General features: G+C 36.0%; 1 protein-coding gene across 4 annotated transcripts in view; it reads right to left on the bottom strand.

The window, feature by feature from the left end:
* The window catches only part of EIPR1 (EARP complex and GARP complex interacting protein 1), a 99,686-nt gene that overhangs the window by 38,334 nt on the left and 45,929 nt on the right, over positions 1-15,423 (bottom strand). For all 4 annotated transcript variants that reach the window (XR_012775143.1, XR_012775144.1, XM_075498017.1 and 1 more), the window contains exon 4: positions 14,973-15,129. Coding sequence is in view for 2 of the 4 variants with exons in the window: in XM_075498017.1 (XP_075354132.1) it covers positions 14,973-15,129 (157 nt within the window). In the remaining 2 variants the exon portion in view is untranslated. The remainder of the gene's footprint in view (positions 1-14,972; positions 15,130-15,423) is intronic.

Below are 15,423 nucleotides of genomic sequence, written 5' to 3'. Positions count from 1 at the left end.
GTCAATCCATGGAAATTAACTACTTATAAAAGTTCATTTGTAGTGAGCTCTCTTGTATTAGAACAAAATCATTTCATTTAGCACATTAAGCTATATGTTTTTAAATGTGTTTTAACAAGGACACGGAACTAGAATGATTCCATGATTTACTTTCAATTAGGCTGTTTTGTCTGTAGTATTGCCAATCTTATTTTCAAAAGTGTTTCCTGTTAAAGTTGTATGGTACAAGTTGGAAAAACTTATAAGCAACTGAAAATGAGTGTTGCCAATAAAAATTATGAAGCAGTTTCAATTAGATGTTCAACCACCATTTTGCCCATAATAATGAGAAGTAACCAGCTGGCACTGGCATGGGTATTTCAGAATTTCATATAGTTCTGCTGCACAGATACATCAATTAGATCCTTCAAAAAGATGAAAAGATTTTATGAACACATATAACAGGATTAAAAAATTAATGTACTATAACCTGCATGGGATCACAGCTAACCTTCCACAATCCAGTCTTCCGAAATGAAATTAAAAGACATCAGGATCATCACACAACTTAATGCATAACTAAGAAATCTTAAAGTTGATTCTGATCACATTTATTTATTTTATGTCCATCATTTTTCTTACATATTGCTGAGACTCTAACTAGCATGTGGTGTTGATATATATAGATATATTTTTAATTACAGACAATGAAATCTGGTTTGACCAATTAACTCTTTAAGAGTTCTTCCAGACAGAGATCAATATTCTTTATACTTGTTGAGGTATTTGCCCCTTTCCTGCACTGATCACTGAACTTTCAGTTGTAAAAGCTAGATTGGAAGCACTTTCTTTGATGTTTTCAAAGGTAGGAAGAAATTTCACATCTTTGAGTGTCACAGCTTCAAGGTAAAGAATTTTTATAGCTGAATACAGTGTGCTAATTAGAGCCAATTATAACCCAGCTGACATACCTTGGAATGAAAAGGTCTCTCCACATTCAGTCTGTCCTTGTGAGATGCCCATTTTCCTTCTATTTAATTTGTCTTTTATGAAAGTTCATTGGTTTATGGGTGTGGTTGAAGTGATCATTCAGATTTTATAATCTAAGTGAAGGTTACTCAAATCACTCTTTGTAACACATTCAGCTGTATTCTGTAGTCACAACCAAATGTTAAATACGAAATACCGAGGTAGGAATACTGGTGAGTGAAAAAAAACTGGCTTTCAAAGATATAAATTTTAGAAAAACTGAAGTTTTCATTCAGAACAATTTTCAGACACAGCAGAGGTGGTGATAATCTTTAAAAAGGAAAACAGATAAACCAGGCAATACCATTTTCCTGAGTGTGCCAACAGTTGCTGATGCTTACAGTTTTCAGAAATGGACAAGATAATTGTCAAATTCACAGCTGCCACTCAGAAACTGAGTGTCAACTTCACGGCTGCTCTTTAGATAATCTATAAACAGCAGACAAGCAATTATATTTGTTGCCTTTTACCCTATTTTGTTATCATCTGACTCCTGATGCTTCAAATTAGCTTCTAGCTGGTAGTTTCTGGTAAAAAAATTAAATCCTACAGAGAATGTTTTCCCAGTAAAGAAAAAAGAGAATTTAAAATATTCACTCAAATGCACACATGAAAGGACTCTATTATCTGTGTTTTATGCTGAAAAGATAGTTAACACCATCATTTATTAACATACTGAGCATTTACAAATGAACAATTCAAAGTTCTCCGTTATAGACTAAATAAGAATAAAGCAACATGCAAATGCTTTCATAGATGTGAACTGCAGTCAGCCACAATGTGTTGGACAAAGCAAGCATTAACTACTGCTTCACCATAATTATAGAAGCAACAACCATCTATTTCTATAAGTGGAAAAATTTTGCTAGACTGAAAATTCTCATGCACTGCAAAATGGAAAATATACCCAAACATTTGGTAATTCAGCAGAACATCCTGCAGCCTCAATGTAGCCCATCAGAAAAATTTCCTGTGTTATGAACCCAAATATCCTGCCTTCTTTGCAGTAGCATGATTCAAATCTAAAGGCAACTGTACTAATCTGGCAATTCAGACATTATTCTAAGAGTAAGGACATCAGACTGAGGACAGCCTGGAACCCACAATTCTTACTCCTTACTCAAGTACTCTACAGAGTGGCCACATTTTTGAATGAAAACAGTTCTGGCTATTTTGTAGTGTATTGAAGTCCATGCTGCTGGAAGCACATATAAGTTATGCTGTGTCTCAAAATTCTCAGCCACTGAGATATATTTTGGTGTCTAAGTCCTCAAGACACAGTAAAACATGACCGATCGCTTCCTAAAAAACCTGAAAGTTAAAGTAAGGTGAATTTATTTTAGGTGCCTTTTTGGCTAAGAGGCTGCTGAGAAGAATAAGAAATGAAGTTAAAGATTATTTTGCACAAGAAGCCCAGACACACCTGGGCTTTATTCTGGCTCTTAAATTATTTCTACATTCAGAAAAACAACTGTTGTACAAAGGAATACAAGAGTATCCCAACAAAGAGGTGACACAGAAAAAGCACTTGCCTCTTCAAATGTTTTTAATTTATTTTTCCTTAAATCATCGTATTACAGTGTTGGAAACCTCAAAGTCTTTTTGAAAAAATCATAAAGCAAAGTGTAAAATAATAAAGGGTTATCCTCAATATTTCTATTTACTTCACTGCATCTCCTTGTCTACTGCAGCTGCAATTAAACAAGTTTATAGTGAGAAAAAGAACTGTGATTCTTGCTTTACAGGCCTTATCAATTTCATCATTGAAAAGGTATTTATGTACATATAAACATAACAAAGACAGTCTGAATCCTAGGAGTTCACAATCTAACAGAAAGCATGCTAGTGAATGTGAAAGCAAGATATAGGACTCACTGATTTTGAGTAGGAGCTCCTAAATATCCATTTTGCAGAAGTGACTATCCAATTCCTGTTGAGCTATTCATGATTTAAAGTGATGACCAACAGGTGAAAACCTCCACAGTTCATTAACAACCTCAAACTTCTGTCTGGTTGGCCATGGCCTTACTTTATTAATAATGCTTAAAACAGCAAAGCAAAATCGTGCAAATTGATTATACAGATTCTACATAGGAACTAAACTGACAAAAACTTTCACAGGTAACATTTCAAGTCATGAATCATTATAGATGGGAATGAACATCTCTAGTCTGTAGTTTACCTAACATTCTTAATTACAACATTCCAACTTACCTATGTTCTGTATATACCTGCAGCACAATAAGAGTATCCACTGGTGGATACAAAGCACGAACAAGCTATGCAACCAAATGGGTGAAACAGTAAGTAGCAAGATCTACTTTCTATAGAGGAAGCGGTGACTAACCATTTTCAGGCTTAAGACTTCAGTCAACCATGCTCTACTGTGCTTACTTTTTAAGCAATAAAACACACAAGTTCCATACACAGACAGTTCTTGTAGAGCATGTGGTGAGAGTTCTTACAAGTGTAAGCTAGAGTTCTTCAGATTGCAGTAACCTAAGGAATCCTAAATTCTTTCCCATCTACTTGTGGGTGAAGCAGATTCTTTCTTCTGTATTCAGAGAGATAGTCCATATGAAAATCCCACAGACCAAAAAACCCATGGGTAGCACTAATTGGAATCCACGCTACAAAGTAGTTTTGTAGCATGGTTTTATCAAGGTCATGGGGGTTCTCCAAGTTCATTTGGTATTGGAGACAAGTCCTTACAGTTCATTAATGATACTATGAGGCTAATTTTGCCTGGTTGTTGTCACATGTATCTATTCCAGACAGATGAGGAATATTAATTAATCTTTCCAGAAAATGTTCTGCTTTAAAGGTATAAAAGGCATACTAGATTTTTTAGGACACTGCCTTCTCCTCTAAGGTCTACCTCTTACTAGCATATCCAGCATATTTCTAGATATCCTGGATTTTTGCTCAACTTCATGCTTGTTGGGATAGACTGTTCTTGAGCCTGGAGAAGATGATCCCCATATATTAAACTGCTTTCTTGGACTCCTCTTCCCTCTAGGGCCCTAACACATGGGACTTAATAAAGCAGATCCCTGAAGAGGCCAAAGTCTGCTCTCCTGAAGTCAAGGGTTGTGAGCTTGGTTTTTGCCCTGGTCCCTCCTCTCAGGATCCTGAACTCCACCATCTCATGCTCATTGCAGCCAAGGCTACCTTTGACCTTCCCATCCACAACCAGCTCTTTCTTCTTTATAAGTATGAGGTTTTATAAGTATGAGGTCCAGCAGAGCATCTCTCCTTATTGGCACCTCTGTCACTCAGGTCAGGAAGTTATCGATGCTCTCCAGGAACTCCCTGGATTATTTATGCCCTGCTGTGTTGTCCCTCCAGCAGATACCAGTGTGATTAAAGCACCCCACAAGGACCAGGCTCTGCAAATATAAGGCCTTCTACTGTAGAAGGCCTCATGTGACAAGGAGTCACATAGAAAAGACGAGGGGTAATGGGTACAAGTTACTCCTGGGGAGATTCGAATTGGACACAAGAGGAAAATCTTTCACAATGAGAACAATCAGCCATTGGAATAATCTCCCCAGGGAAGTGGTGGATTCCCCAACACTGGACACTTTTGAGATTTGGCTGGACAGGGTGCTGGGCCATCTTGTCTAGTCCATGCTTTTGTTCCCTTCCAATCTAGTATTCTATGAATACTATGATTCTATGATCTAATTGTTCTTCCTGATGAGGTAGCCTACAGCAGACACTCATTACTGTGTCACCCATAGTGGTCTGCTCTTTAATCCTTACTCAGAAGCTCTCATTTGGCTTATCATCCATCCCCAGACAGAGCTCCATGAACTCCAGTAGCATTCTCACAGAGAGAATAACTTTCCTCCTCATCATCCCAACCTGTCCTTCCTAAAAAGCCTCAGTACTCTTCTCAGTTTCATCTGCAGCTATTTTGTCTATCCAACCTGAGTAACTGACAAATGAATTATCACATGCAGAGAACACATTTCCTAGTCTTTTAAGTGCTGTTAAATACAGTTGTAACAATATTAGGGTACAAGACCCCTGGCTTCACCTGTTCTGGTGATTTCCATTAGGCTGGAAGTTATAGCACTGGTTTGGTTTGACTAGAGTAGTACTGTTAAAGACTAATGTGTCTTCAGTTTATTAAGGTCAAAAATGCACTCTCACAAGATATTTTCATAAAACATCTCTACTACATAAAAGACAGCTTACCAAGAGATCTCCCAGTATTTTTTTGTTTGTTTCTGGGTGTGTTTTTTTGTTGTTTGTTTAGGTTTTTTGTTGTTTGTTTTTAATGAAAGCTGGAAGGCTGTTTTATTCTCCTCTATCCTCTTTTGGAGGAGAGAGAAGAGCTCTTCTAGGGGTGGGTTTAATTAAAAAGGTTATGCATTGTTTCTGACATTCTATGAAACATCAAATACAGTCTAAAGAATACAACAGATTAAGAAAGTTAGTATTTCCTCAAAGTAATTAATATTGGATTATTTACAACAAGAATACTTAAATATTATGGCAGAAACACTCACAAATAATACTCTCAGGCAAATATGCAAAACACTCTGAACTTCATTATGTTTCATCCATGCCTTCCCATATTGCGCAAGCGTCTACACTCAAGCTGTCTACATATAAGACAGCTCTTGTAAAAGTTTTGTTAAGTTTCTGTCACATTACCACAATGAATATTTGACATTAGTATTTTAATTATCCTACTGTTACTGATAGCTGAAATAAGTGAGGACTCGATGGCTATTTTAAAACGTTTTGGAAGTTCTTTTTTTCTGTTTGCAAGCGTTTTAGAATAAGTCCACGTGAGACACATGTGCTGAGACAGCAGAATGCATTATAGCTGTAGGGGGTTTTTGGCAACATATCTACAATAACAAAAGGTCTAGAGTATATGCAGTTAAATTCCTGTAGGAATGCAGTGTTTTGGCAACATAGTTTACAGTGCTGTTGAACTCTATAGCCCATGCCAGAAAAAGCACTTTACTAAGCATATAGCTGTGTATCTGCTTGGAGGATTTGCAGATACTATTACACAGACAAATCTTTTTAACAGTTTTAGGAACAACTCACTGAGGAGCTGAAACCTATTTATTAATATGAAAAAGAATCCATTGACAACATGTTTTGGACAAGAAACATGGCCAAAGAGTCAAATAAAAACTGTTTTAAAAAGTATGTACAGTTTAAAGATCTACATGAGTATTAAAAGTTGTTTTCACCTCCTTTCTTAACACCAACAGGAAAAAAGCTTCAAAGTAAGGAGGAGTAACACATTTCACATAGCAGACATTGATGGTAGATTACTGTCACCCAGAATTAACTGCTATATATGATGAACAGCACATGTAGGATAATAGAACCCCCCAGCACATATATGAGTTTCTTAATGAAAATGGGTGGCGCATGGGAAATCTGTGTGTAAAGCTAGGATTCATTTCCAAAGCAGATGGACAAAAGTCACATAACCTCTATCATTCTACAAAATACTGCTTGTGGACCAGCTGCTGCCACGGATACCATTTCCATTCTGTTGTTTGAACAGGGCTTAAAAAAATCCCCAAAATTAATATTCTGGATATACGACATGTCATGAAAGCAACATGTGAAAAATTAGTAAGGTGGTCAAGCTAGGAAAAACTTTTTAGTAGTATGAATGACTGGCAGGAAAGCACATAGGGAGCTGTCAGGTAAAAGTCCTGCCCAGCCTCTGGAGGCCACACAATACCAATAGTTTTTTTCATGTACTAATGTAAAGATTAAGGATTGAAACAAGCTTATTTGTGAAACAGCTGGAGTGGGCAAAAGCAATCTCTGCAGACTCATTTTAGAGGAAACGCGTATCTACTTTTAGTGGGGGAACAGAATTTGAGTATTTTTGTATGGGATTTTTCAAAAGATGGCAACATGGATGTAGTATATCCTCGCTAATTTATTGCTGTTTGTAACAAACAGGCCATCTGCACGGTTGGACAGGGGGCAGACCCAATGAAACAGAATATTCATCCGAGAACATTTCTCCAATGATTTGAAACACGTTCCTAAGAAGAAAATTGTAATTGCCTAGGATCTGCGTTGATAGTTGAGGAAAATCACCACTCCTTCTGTTCAAAAGAACAGCAAAACCGAGAACGATAAATATTTACACAGACCTGGTACAGATATACCCTCTGACACCCCTAATCCAGTGTGGATACTGGGGGAATTTGAGGTGAATAGACCACAAGTGGTGGGACTCTAGCTAGTGTGGTCTCACTAAATAACCTCTCCATCACCATTGCCTGAGACTGAACACTGGGCTGGATGGACTGTTTGAGGCTGCAGGGCACCCCTCAAGTTCTCACATACATTTTGCCAAATAGATGCACTTAATGACAAATGTACAAGGATCAATTTTTTCATCCAATAGACATTCAAGGCATTTCAAAGCCCTGAATTTTTAACTATCGTGTAAGCAAGTGTCAGCTCTTCATCTATCATCATCCTCAAATATTGTGCTAGGAAAGAATTCTACTCTGAGGGACAAATATTCTAAATAGTAAATGCTTAATGGGCTTTTGGAAAGCAAACTGGAGTCTGAGACCAAGAAAACAGGGACATCTGTTCAAAGCTAGTTCCTCATGAACGTTTAAAATTCTCCTGCATAACTAATTTTTTCCACAGCTCTGCAACATCATTTTTTTAACATTTCCCACCAACCTTTTAAGCAATTCAATAGAAACTGAAAATAAAACCAGCTGTTACTATTTAACCTGCAAAATCAGTTGGGGCAGACTGCAACCCTAATCTTTTTAGTGCTAAGAATAGCTGAAGTGGCATTATAAATGGGAAAAAAAACCCTTTTAAAAATAGCTCAGCTTGCTTTCATTGAGGAAAAATCTCAACTAATTTGGCAGTAAAACTAGGGAATATGACAGCATGGTGAGCACTGAAGCAAAAAACTACTTTCAAGTTGGGAAGGAGATGTGAAATAGTACTCTACAAACCATCATTTTTTTACTTGTAGCATAACACAATTTCTGAACTACTTTCTGTATCATGATTTACAAATCCAAGGTAAACACAAACAACTGCAAAGACTTCAACAAAACTAATTTTCATTTTAAGCATATGAAATCTAATGAAATTAGCAGAAGTGCTCATAAGTTAACTGAATACACAGAGCAAGTTCACATACATGACATACAGCATATTTTTCCCTTAGTATTTCCTTCTGTGTCAGAAGGAACTACTTTCATTAGTTTCCCTCAGCTTTACAAGACTAGAGTCAAATTCTGATCAAACATAAACATAATAAACAGGGCACATAACACAATATTTTATTATTTCACTATCCAATTAATGAATCACAATTATCCCTAGTATATGTGATTACATTGAATAGCTTAAAGTTTTAAACCTGCACAGTACTAACCACTCAAAATTACCAAAAACATTCAAGGGAATGAAAGAGAGACCTGAGTGTTATAAATTACTCTACTGGTTCCAGACACATTTTAGAGGATGATAAAAGGCGAAAATGTGAGAGAAAATGTAAGAAAGAGACAACAAATGGTTGAACATTTGGATTTATATATAATATATGGATTTATTTACAATAAAGGATAATCAAAGATTCAAGAGAGCAAAATCCTGTAAAGAATTCAGGATATCTCAAAGAATTAAGGGAGAGGAGAGAGAAGTAGAACATAAAATAAAGCTAAAACTTTTAGCATTTTAGAAAGGATCAGAATACAAAAGGGGAGACTGACAGTACTGAAAAGCAGCTGTAAGTTACATTCCCAATGAAAACACTTGTCATATAGTAAGTTTTTCCAAAAAACTTTCTCTATACTTCATATTTGTAATATCAGAGGTAGCTGATGGAGAATGTAAATGTGTGGAACAAACCAGGTGTGGAAAAATTTTTCTTAAATGCCAATAATTTTTTTAATCTGTCTGTAATTAATCAGCTTCACCAATATTTGTCTCCTGATAGCTCTGAAATTTTGTGCATCATGTGAAGAAATTGAAAGGCCTATGACACAAACAATTAGTATCAGCTGGGTAGCTGTTACAAAAAAACTAAAAACCCCTGGTGTTCAATTTATACCCCAGCCCATGCAATTGGCACTCCTGAAGCTCTCAAAGGAACCTCTATACAAATACCAGAGGGATCTCCTTCCTACAATTATATTTCCGGTACTGGGACATATGAAGTGTTAAAATAAGTTAAGGTTTTCATACCAAAAATGTTGTGATTGCATTTATTACATGCCTTTGCTGTAAAGTATATATAACAGTTAATATACCATATATTCAAGACCATATGATCCTCCTAAAAGAAGTGTTACTTTCAGGTTTAAATTCATTAGATATAGACCATTAAGCTGTTTTGGAGTTTGGGTTTTTTTGTTTGTTTGGTTTGGTTTTGTTTTTTTTTAAAGAAACACTAAGGCAGAATTTTAACATGTATATCCTGATGCCTAACAGAGGAGTACTATAGAAGAATTAATGTTACCAACATCATGACAGGAAACAAAAGTGTTACCTGAATGCAACATGAAAGTGTCAGAGCTATTAAAAACACTATTTTCACTTTCTCTTGAGTTTCAGATTCTCTTACTTCTTGGCTTTTTTGCTTGAGAATGTTTTGGGGTGTTTGTTTTGGGTTTTTTAAAATACTATTTTAAAGGCCAAAAAGAACAAGTAAAACACTTCTGGACCTCACTTCCAGAATGCACTTACTCACCTGTCTTCAGGGTGTCAGTTACAAACGTGTTTAACTTTCTTCAGGTGACTGTGTTCATTAATGCAATGACATGATGAAACTGAAGCAATAATATGTTATGTATAGTATCTTATGTATCTTAAATAAACTTCCATTCAAGTTGAAAGGACTGTTATAGCAAATTTGTACTTTCGTAGAAAGCAGACCTTAACGAGGTTGCTCCATACCGTGTAATCACACAGCCAAAGAAGAGACAGTACTTGTCAGTACTCTATTTGGAGATCTTAGATGAAATACCAAATAAAATGTAGGTACTTTAAAAAAAAAAAAGTCTGTGGGAATAGCTCATTTATAGTAACTTTCTCCTTTGTGAATTCAAAATTCTAGTTTAATATTTTAGTGATAAACATCCTAGAGTTCTTGAAACATCTGCGACTTTTTAAAAAAATCTATACTTTGTCTTCCTCTCTAATTTCTCTTAGTGTGGTAGCATTTGCAAGTCCGTATTTAGGATTGATTGAGTGGGATACACTAAAAAAAAAAAATCAGCTTCAGAAAATAGAGAAGCTTAATGAAGTAATCTATCATTATTCCTAACATATTCATCCCTTTCCAACCTTTTTTTAGCAGCTGACTATTGTTTTCTTTATAAAACATGAATTCTTCATTCCTCACCTTTCATGCCTCCAACAATTTAGCTCCCACTTTTCTTGTCTCTAATCTCCATTCATTTTCCCTTTACAGTTGTACCAACGTTGTCCATCTAACACTTTCCCCTTATTTATTTTGCTTTTATCTCATTCCAAATTTACCCCATGGACCACCATCCAACTTAGTTCTCTTGTTCCCCCTCTCTTTTGAAGCACAAACTTTGCTACTGAGCAGCATCTACACTATTTTATATCTGCCAAATTTGGAAAGCAAAAAGTAGGTTATTAGCAGATATAGGCAAGCCTGCTTCCAGCAGATGTCAGGGGAGAAACTCTGGCTTTGCACCTTTACTTCTGACAAAAGAAAAGAGTCCCTGCTGAGTTCCAAATTCAAGATCTCACAGATTACACTTTCTCTCATGGCCTGTAGTATCCGCCTTCTCTGAGGACTATTCTGTCAAGTCTACTACAAAAAAAGTCTGTAGGAAAACTGAGGAAGAAGTAGAACAGTAGGTTACTCCTAAAACATAAGTCTTCAGGATTTTAACAGACACATTTTTAGGGATTCCTCCAAGCTGCACTCAGAGGAGTAATCAAAATCTCATTAATTGCTGTCCTGTTTCCTTGGCCTCTCCTAGCCAGACTATACCTTGGACTATTTCTTGCAACATATCCAATGGCAAGTTCCTTTAATTACTTAAAACATTGCATAGAGCAACATACCTATGGTTATGTATGTGTACACTATGTGAATACATACATTTATCTACAAAATTAATTTATGGAAAAGGTTGGGGGTTTTTTTGGGGTTTTGTGTGTTTGTTTTTTTTTTTTTTTAAACACACAAATCCCCATGTATCTCAAGTTTTTCACTCTGGAATTAATTCACTCAGGAATTTTGGACGTGAAATCTTTGCATTTTGGCTCACATGAGGAACAGTAGGTAGAGGATGAAAAAAAGTCTTAGGCTTAAACCAAAGAGAGCAATTAATAGGCCTATTGGTTTGTTTGCCTAATTTAAGCATCTGCTTAATTTGCTGAACTCTGTGCCATACAAGAGTTTGTGTAAAAATTCTAATGGGTCCCAGATTCAAAGCTTAGAGGCAGTAAACAATCTCAGTAACTGAAAGCAAATAGTTATGCTTAATTTTTAAACATAGTAACTCATGCAATCCAGATAAAATAGGTCCATAGAAACGCACATCTTTTTCACTTGCCTGTAATGTCTTAAGAGATCAGATTTTTCTCAAAGGTTTTGTCAAGACTAGAAAATTATTTCAGAAGATTTTCAGCAGGAGGGGCACAGTGTTCAGACACATGCAAGGATAGTTTTGGCTTTTAGTCACAATCAATTGGAAATGCTCTTTTGGTCTTGGTTCACAGAAGAGAACTAGTATTAAATACATCCCTGCTAGTTTTCAATAGGAAATTTCAGAGACATTCGAGCACAGAATTGCATAAAGGAGATGAGATAAAGGTAAGGAAACGCAGGATTAGTTCTTAACGCCAGTAAACAATTGAGCAAAACCAATACCTGACACCAGACCTGGAAAAAAATCCCTCCTTGCGTTCCCTGGTACACAATACTAGAAAGAGAAAAATCTGTGAGGTAATCTTTCAACTATAAGGCTTTCTTAAAAGAAAAACAATGCAAGAAGATAAATCTTAATGAAAAGAAGTTAAGAAATAAAGCAGAACAGGGAAAATATGAACAAAAGCACAAGCAAGTAAAGCCCTGAGGCAGGCAGCGATGCCAGAGTACATAACCAGTTGCATTTTCAAGACAGTTTTGCTTTTTTTCCTTTTAATTACAGTCAAATCTCAATTACTTATGATCTGCAACCCAGATCCATAAATATTGTGAAGCACCTGTCCTATGGATGCCGAGGCACACAAAATACCTTCCCGTGAGCTACTATCTGGAATCACAGAAGTTCACACTAAGTGCCACAAAGGCCGAGATCAACACTACACCCTGCATATCTCTAAACTCTGCTGTCAACTACAGCACTTTCTCTGCCCAGCATATGAAGATGTGATGAAAGCCCAGTTTATGTTTTCATTTTTTTAATTTTAAGCATGCATTCTGACTAATCATTTTCAAAATGAACTTTAAAAAATTAAGTTTTTTTCAAATCTAAAATGTGTAATTTTAAAAGCTATCATGACTTAAAAAATTTTCCACCCTTAATGAGGGTAGCACTTGTGGTACGTTGCTCTACTGTGCTCTATGGATTAAAGAACCTCCTTAAAGTGCATGTGGCCACACTGAACCCCTAGGTTCAGTGTTCAGCCTGTGTTTTGTGAGTAAAATGTACAAGAGTATGCTCTAATGGCAAGGCAAATGACAGAGCCAGAATGACCGTTGCCCTTCCTACTGAGAGTGTATGATGCCAGACTACCGCTGATCTCATACAAAGCGATTGCGCACACCAGAATGTTGGTTCACATTGAAGTTTGAAAAATAGTTACACTTTGCATTCAGGAAAATTGCTTTTCTGATTTATGGTTGGTTCTAACAACAGTTGTACCATAAGCGTCTCAGGTAGTTTCATATTTTTCTAAACATCTGAAATGTGTAAAAGAAAAGAATATTTAAGTTGCTATTCGTAGTCAACACACCACTCAGTGGGACATGGACTGTTAAGTGACACACACTTGGCATAAAATGTTTATTTTACTCATTTATGTGAGCTGTTTCCACTATATATACACACATACATAGATAATGGGTATTAAATGATAGCAGATGTTTGTGAGCACTAGTACTGAACAAAGTCAGACGACAGGAGACAGAAAATTGCATGTGAACTTGCTACAAGCTATATTAGAGGAAAAAACTGATTTTTGCCATTCACATAAATTCACATCCTGATACAAAGCAGTGCTATGCCCCATATTCCACCTCTGGTGATCAGGCTACCACACAGAGTTCTGGCATCCCAGCATCAGATAGAAACAGATTATGGAAGATTCAAAGACAAAAAGTACAAATCTTAAGGGGTAAAGGTGCAGGTTAAAATCAAACAAAAAATAATATTCCCAACTATATTGGAAACAAATTATCAAAAGGTTTCAATAATAAAAAGAAGGGAATTGTTTAATATAACCAAAGAGTTATAAAGAGAAGTATTCATATGAAAATGTGTAGCACTGAATTAAAAGATACTACCATGAAGAAATTTAACATTCAGGAAGCTGAGATTTTTAAAAAAGTAGCCTAGACAACACACTTTTGAACACACTGATATGTCCAATCTTGTCCAAGAACCACCTAATAAATATTAGCTTCTATTTACTTCTTATTTTTTAGTTGAAATTTAATCTACAAGGCTCAAACTAGAAATCAGTGGCTACAAACAGATGCTTAAAACTTACAGTACAATGTATGACAATCAAAAATCAACTGAATTAACTATCACTCTAAAGTCAACTTTTTTTTACTAGCTAGCTAATGAATAGAAATTTTTATGTGGCCAGATTTTGAAAAGGAACTGATACTGATTTTAAGTATTGTTCCCTCTGTGATGTAATTTAAAATGACTCCTACTATAGTATATTTAAGTATAATGAGATTATGATGGATACCTTACACAGCAGGTGTCTGAATACAGAAACCAAAGAGGCCCTTTCCACTCTCATATAAGACAGTTACAGCAATATCCGACATTGATGTTGCATTATCCTTGTTTGGTTTCAGTTCAGAGTTGTCACATTTCATTCACAGAAATCTCGCTGTCAATCACAAAAATGCCTTTTTTTTCTTAAGATTCTCTGAACTGTGAAAGGGACTACACAACTTGCATGATCACCTCCTACTCCTTATTCTTTCTGACAGACAGACATTCCTGGGACTACAGCAGACCATATTCTTATGGTTTCAACTTTCCCTGCCAGTGGAAGATGGTCAGGTGGTCCCAAAATTATGTTAAACAACAACGTAGTTGGTAAAATATGGACTGAGTATATTAACATTTCTTTGCCCTGCATCTGTTCAGGAAGCAGTAGGAACATGTCATATACATACCCATAAAGCAAAGAACTTGCAAATACGCAATGGACAAATTTAACTTTCTTTTAAATAACAGAAAGGAAAGGGAAACAAACCTCTGTAATACCCTCTGCGGTAGTGCAGCTCTCCTTGACTTTTCTTAGGCAACATAAAAGAGTAGTTAAACAGGCACCATATAATATAATGAATTCTTATCCTTAACAAACAATAAATTACTTGCACTTATGCCAAATCAGTTGAGTGAAGACTGAAAAACAAAGACCAAAGTGCAACACCAAATTTATATTCCATAAAAAGATTGAAATGCTAAGTATTATACCTTTGTGCAACAAAGGTTTTAGATGGGGGCAGGTGGGGAGAAACACATTAAAACAGTACACAGGCTGTTACTCCATATGTGTTTGCAGGACTATAATAAATGTTTTTAATCTATGAAACATCTGGGACTAAAAATCCAATTTGTACCTTTTTTTTTAAAGATGGAATAGTTTTAAAGTGTATAGCATAGATTCTACAATATAAATCTGCACAAAACTAACAGCACAGGTCTAGCCTTTAGGCTTTTTCTAGGAGTATAAAATATGCAGAATCCTACCAGGCCATATTGCCATGGGCTGTGTTGTCAAGGTGACAGAGTAGCTCCAGGGTTTGAGTGTTGCTTGATGAATCATCAGGGGATTCATGACTGCCTGATTCCAATTCCTTCGGCATCCTCCAAACAGCAGCACATGTCATGACTTTACTGTCTGAAGCTAAGCAACAGAGAATAATGTCAACAGATCATTGTATGGGAGACATATTTTGTATACAGTGCATCAACATTTACACAAATCTATAAGCAACGCACATCTGCTGTTTAAAATATTTAAAAATATTATACCAAGATGAATTCAAATAATGCAGAATGTGGATACAGATCTAGACCTCAAGTTAGCGGTCAAGTTGCTGCAAAACTCATAATTAGTGTGCACTTAATGCACTTCTCCCTATTTAAAGGCAAAATTCAGTGCTCATGAAAACATAACTCTTCAGGAGGCAAGTTTTCC

This window comes from Mycteria americana, chromosome 3 (genome assembly GCF_035582795.1).
Source record: "Mycteria americana isolate JAX WOST 10 ecotype Jacksonville Zoo and Gardens chromosome 3, USCA_MyAme_1.0, whole genome shotgun sequence".
Classification (NCBI taxonomy): domain Eukaryota; kingdom Metazoa; phylum Chordata; class Aves; order Ciconiiformes; family Ciconiidae; genus Mycteria; species Mycteria americana.
The sequence above is the reverse complement of the archived record's forward strand: the minus strand, read 5'-3'. Positions and strand labels throughout refer to the sequence as shown.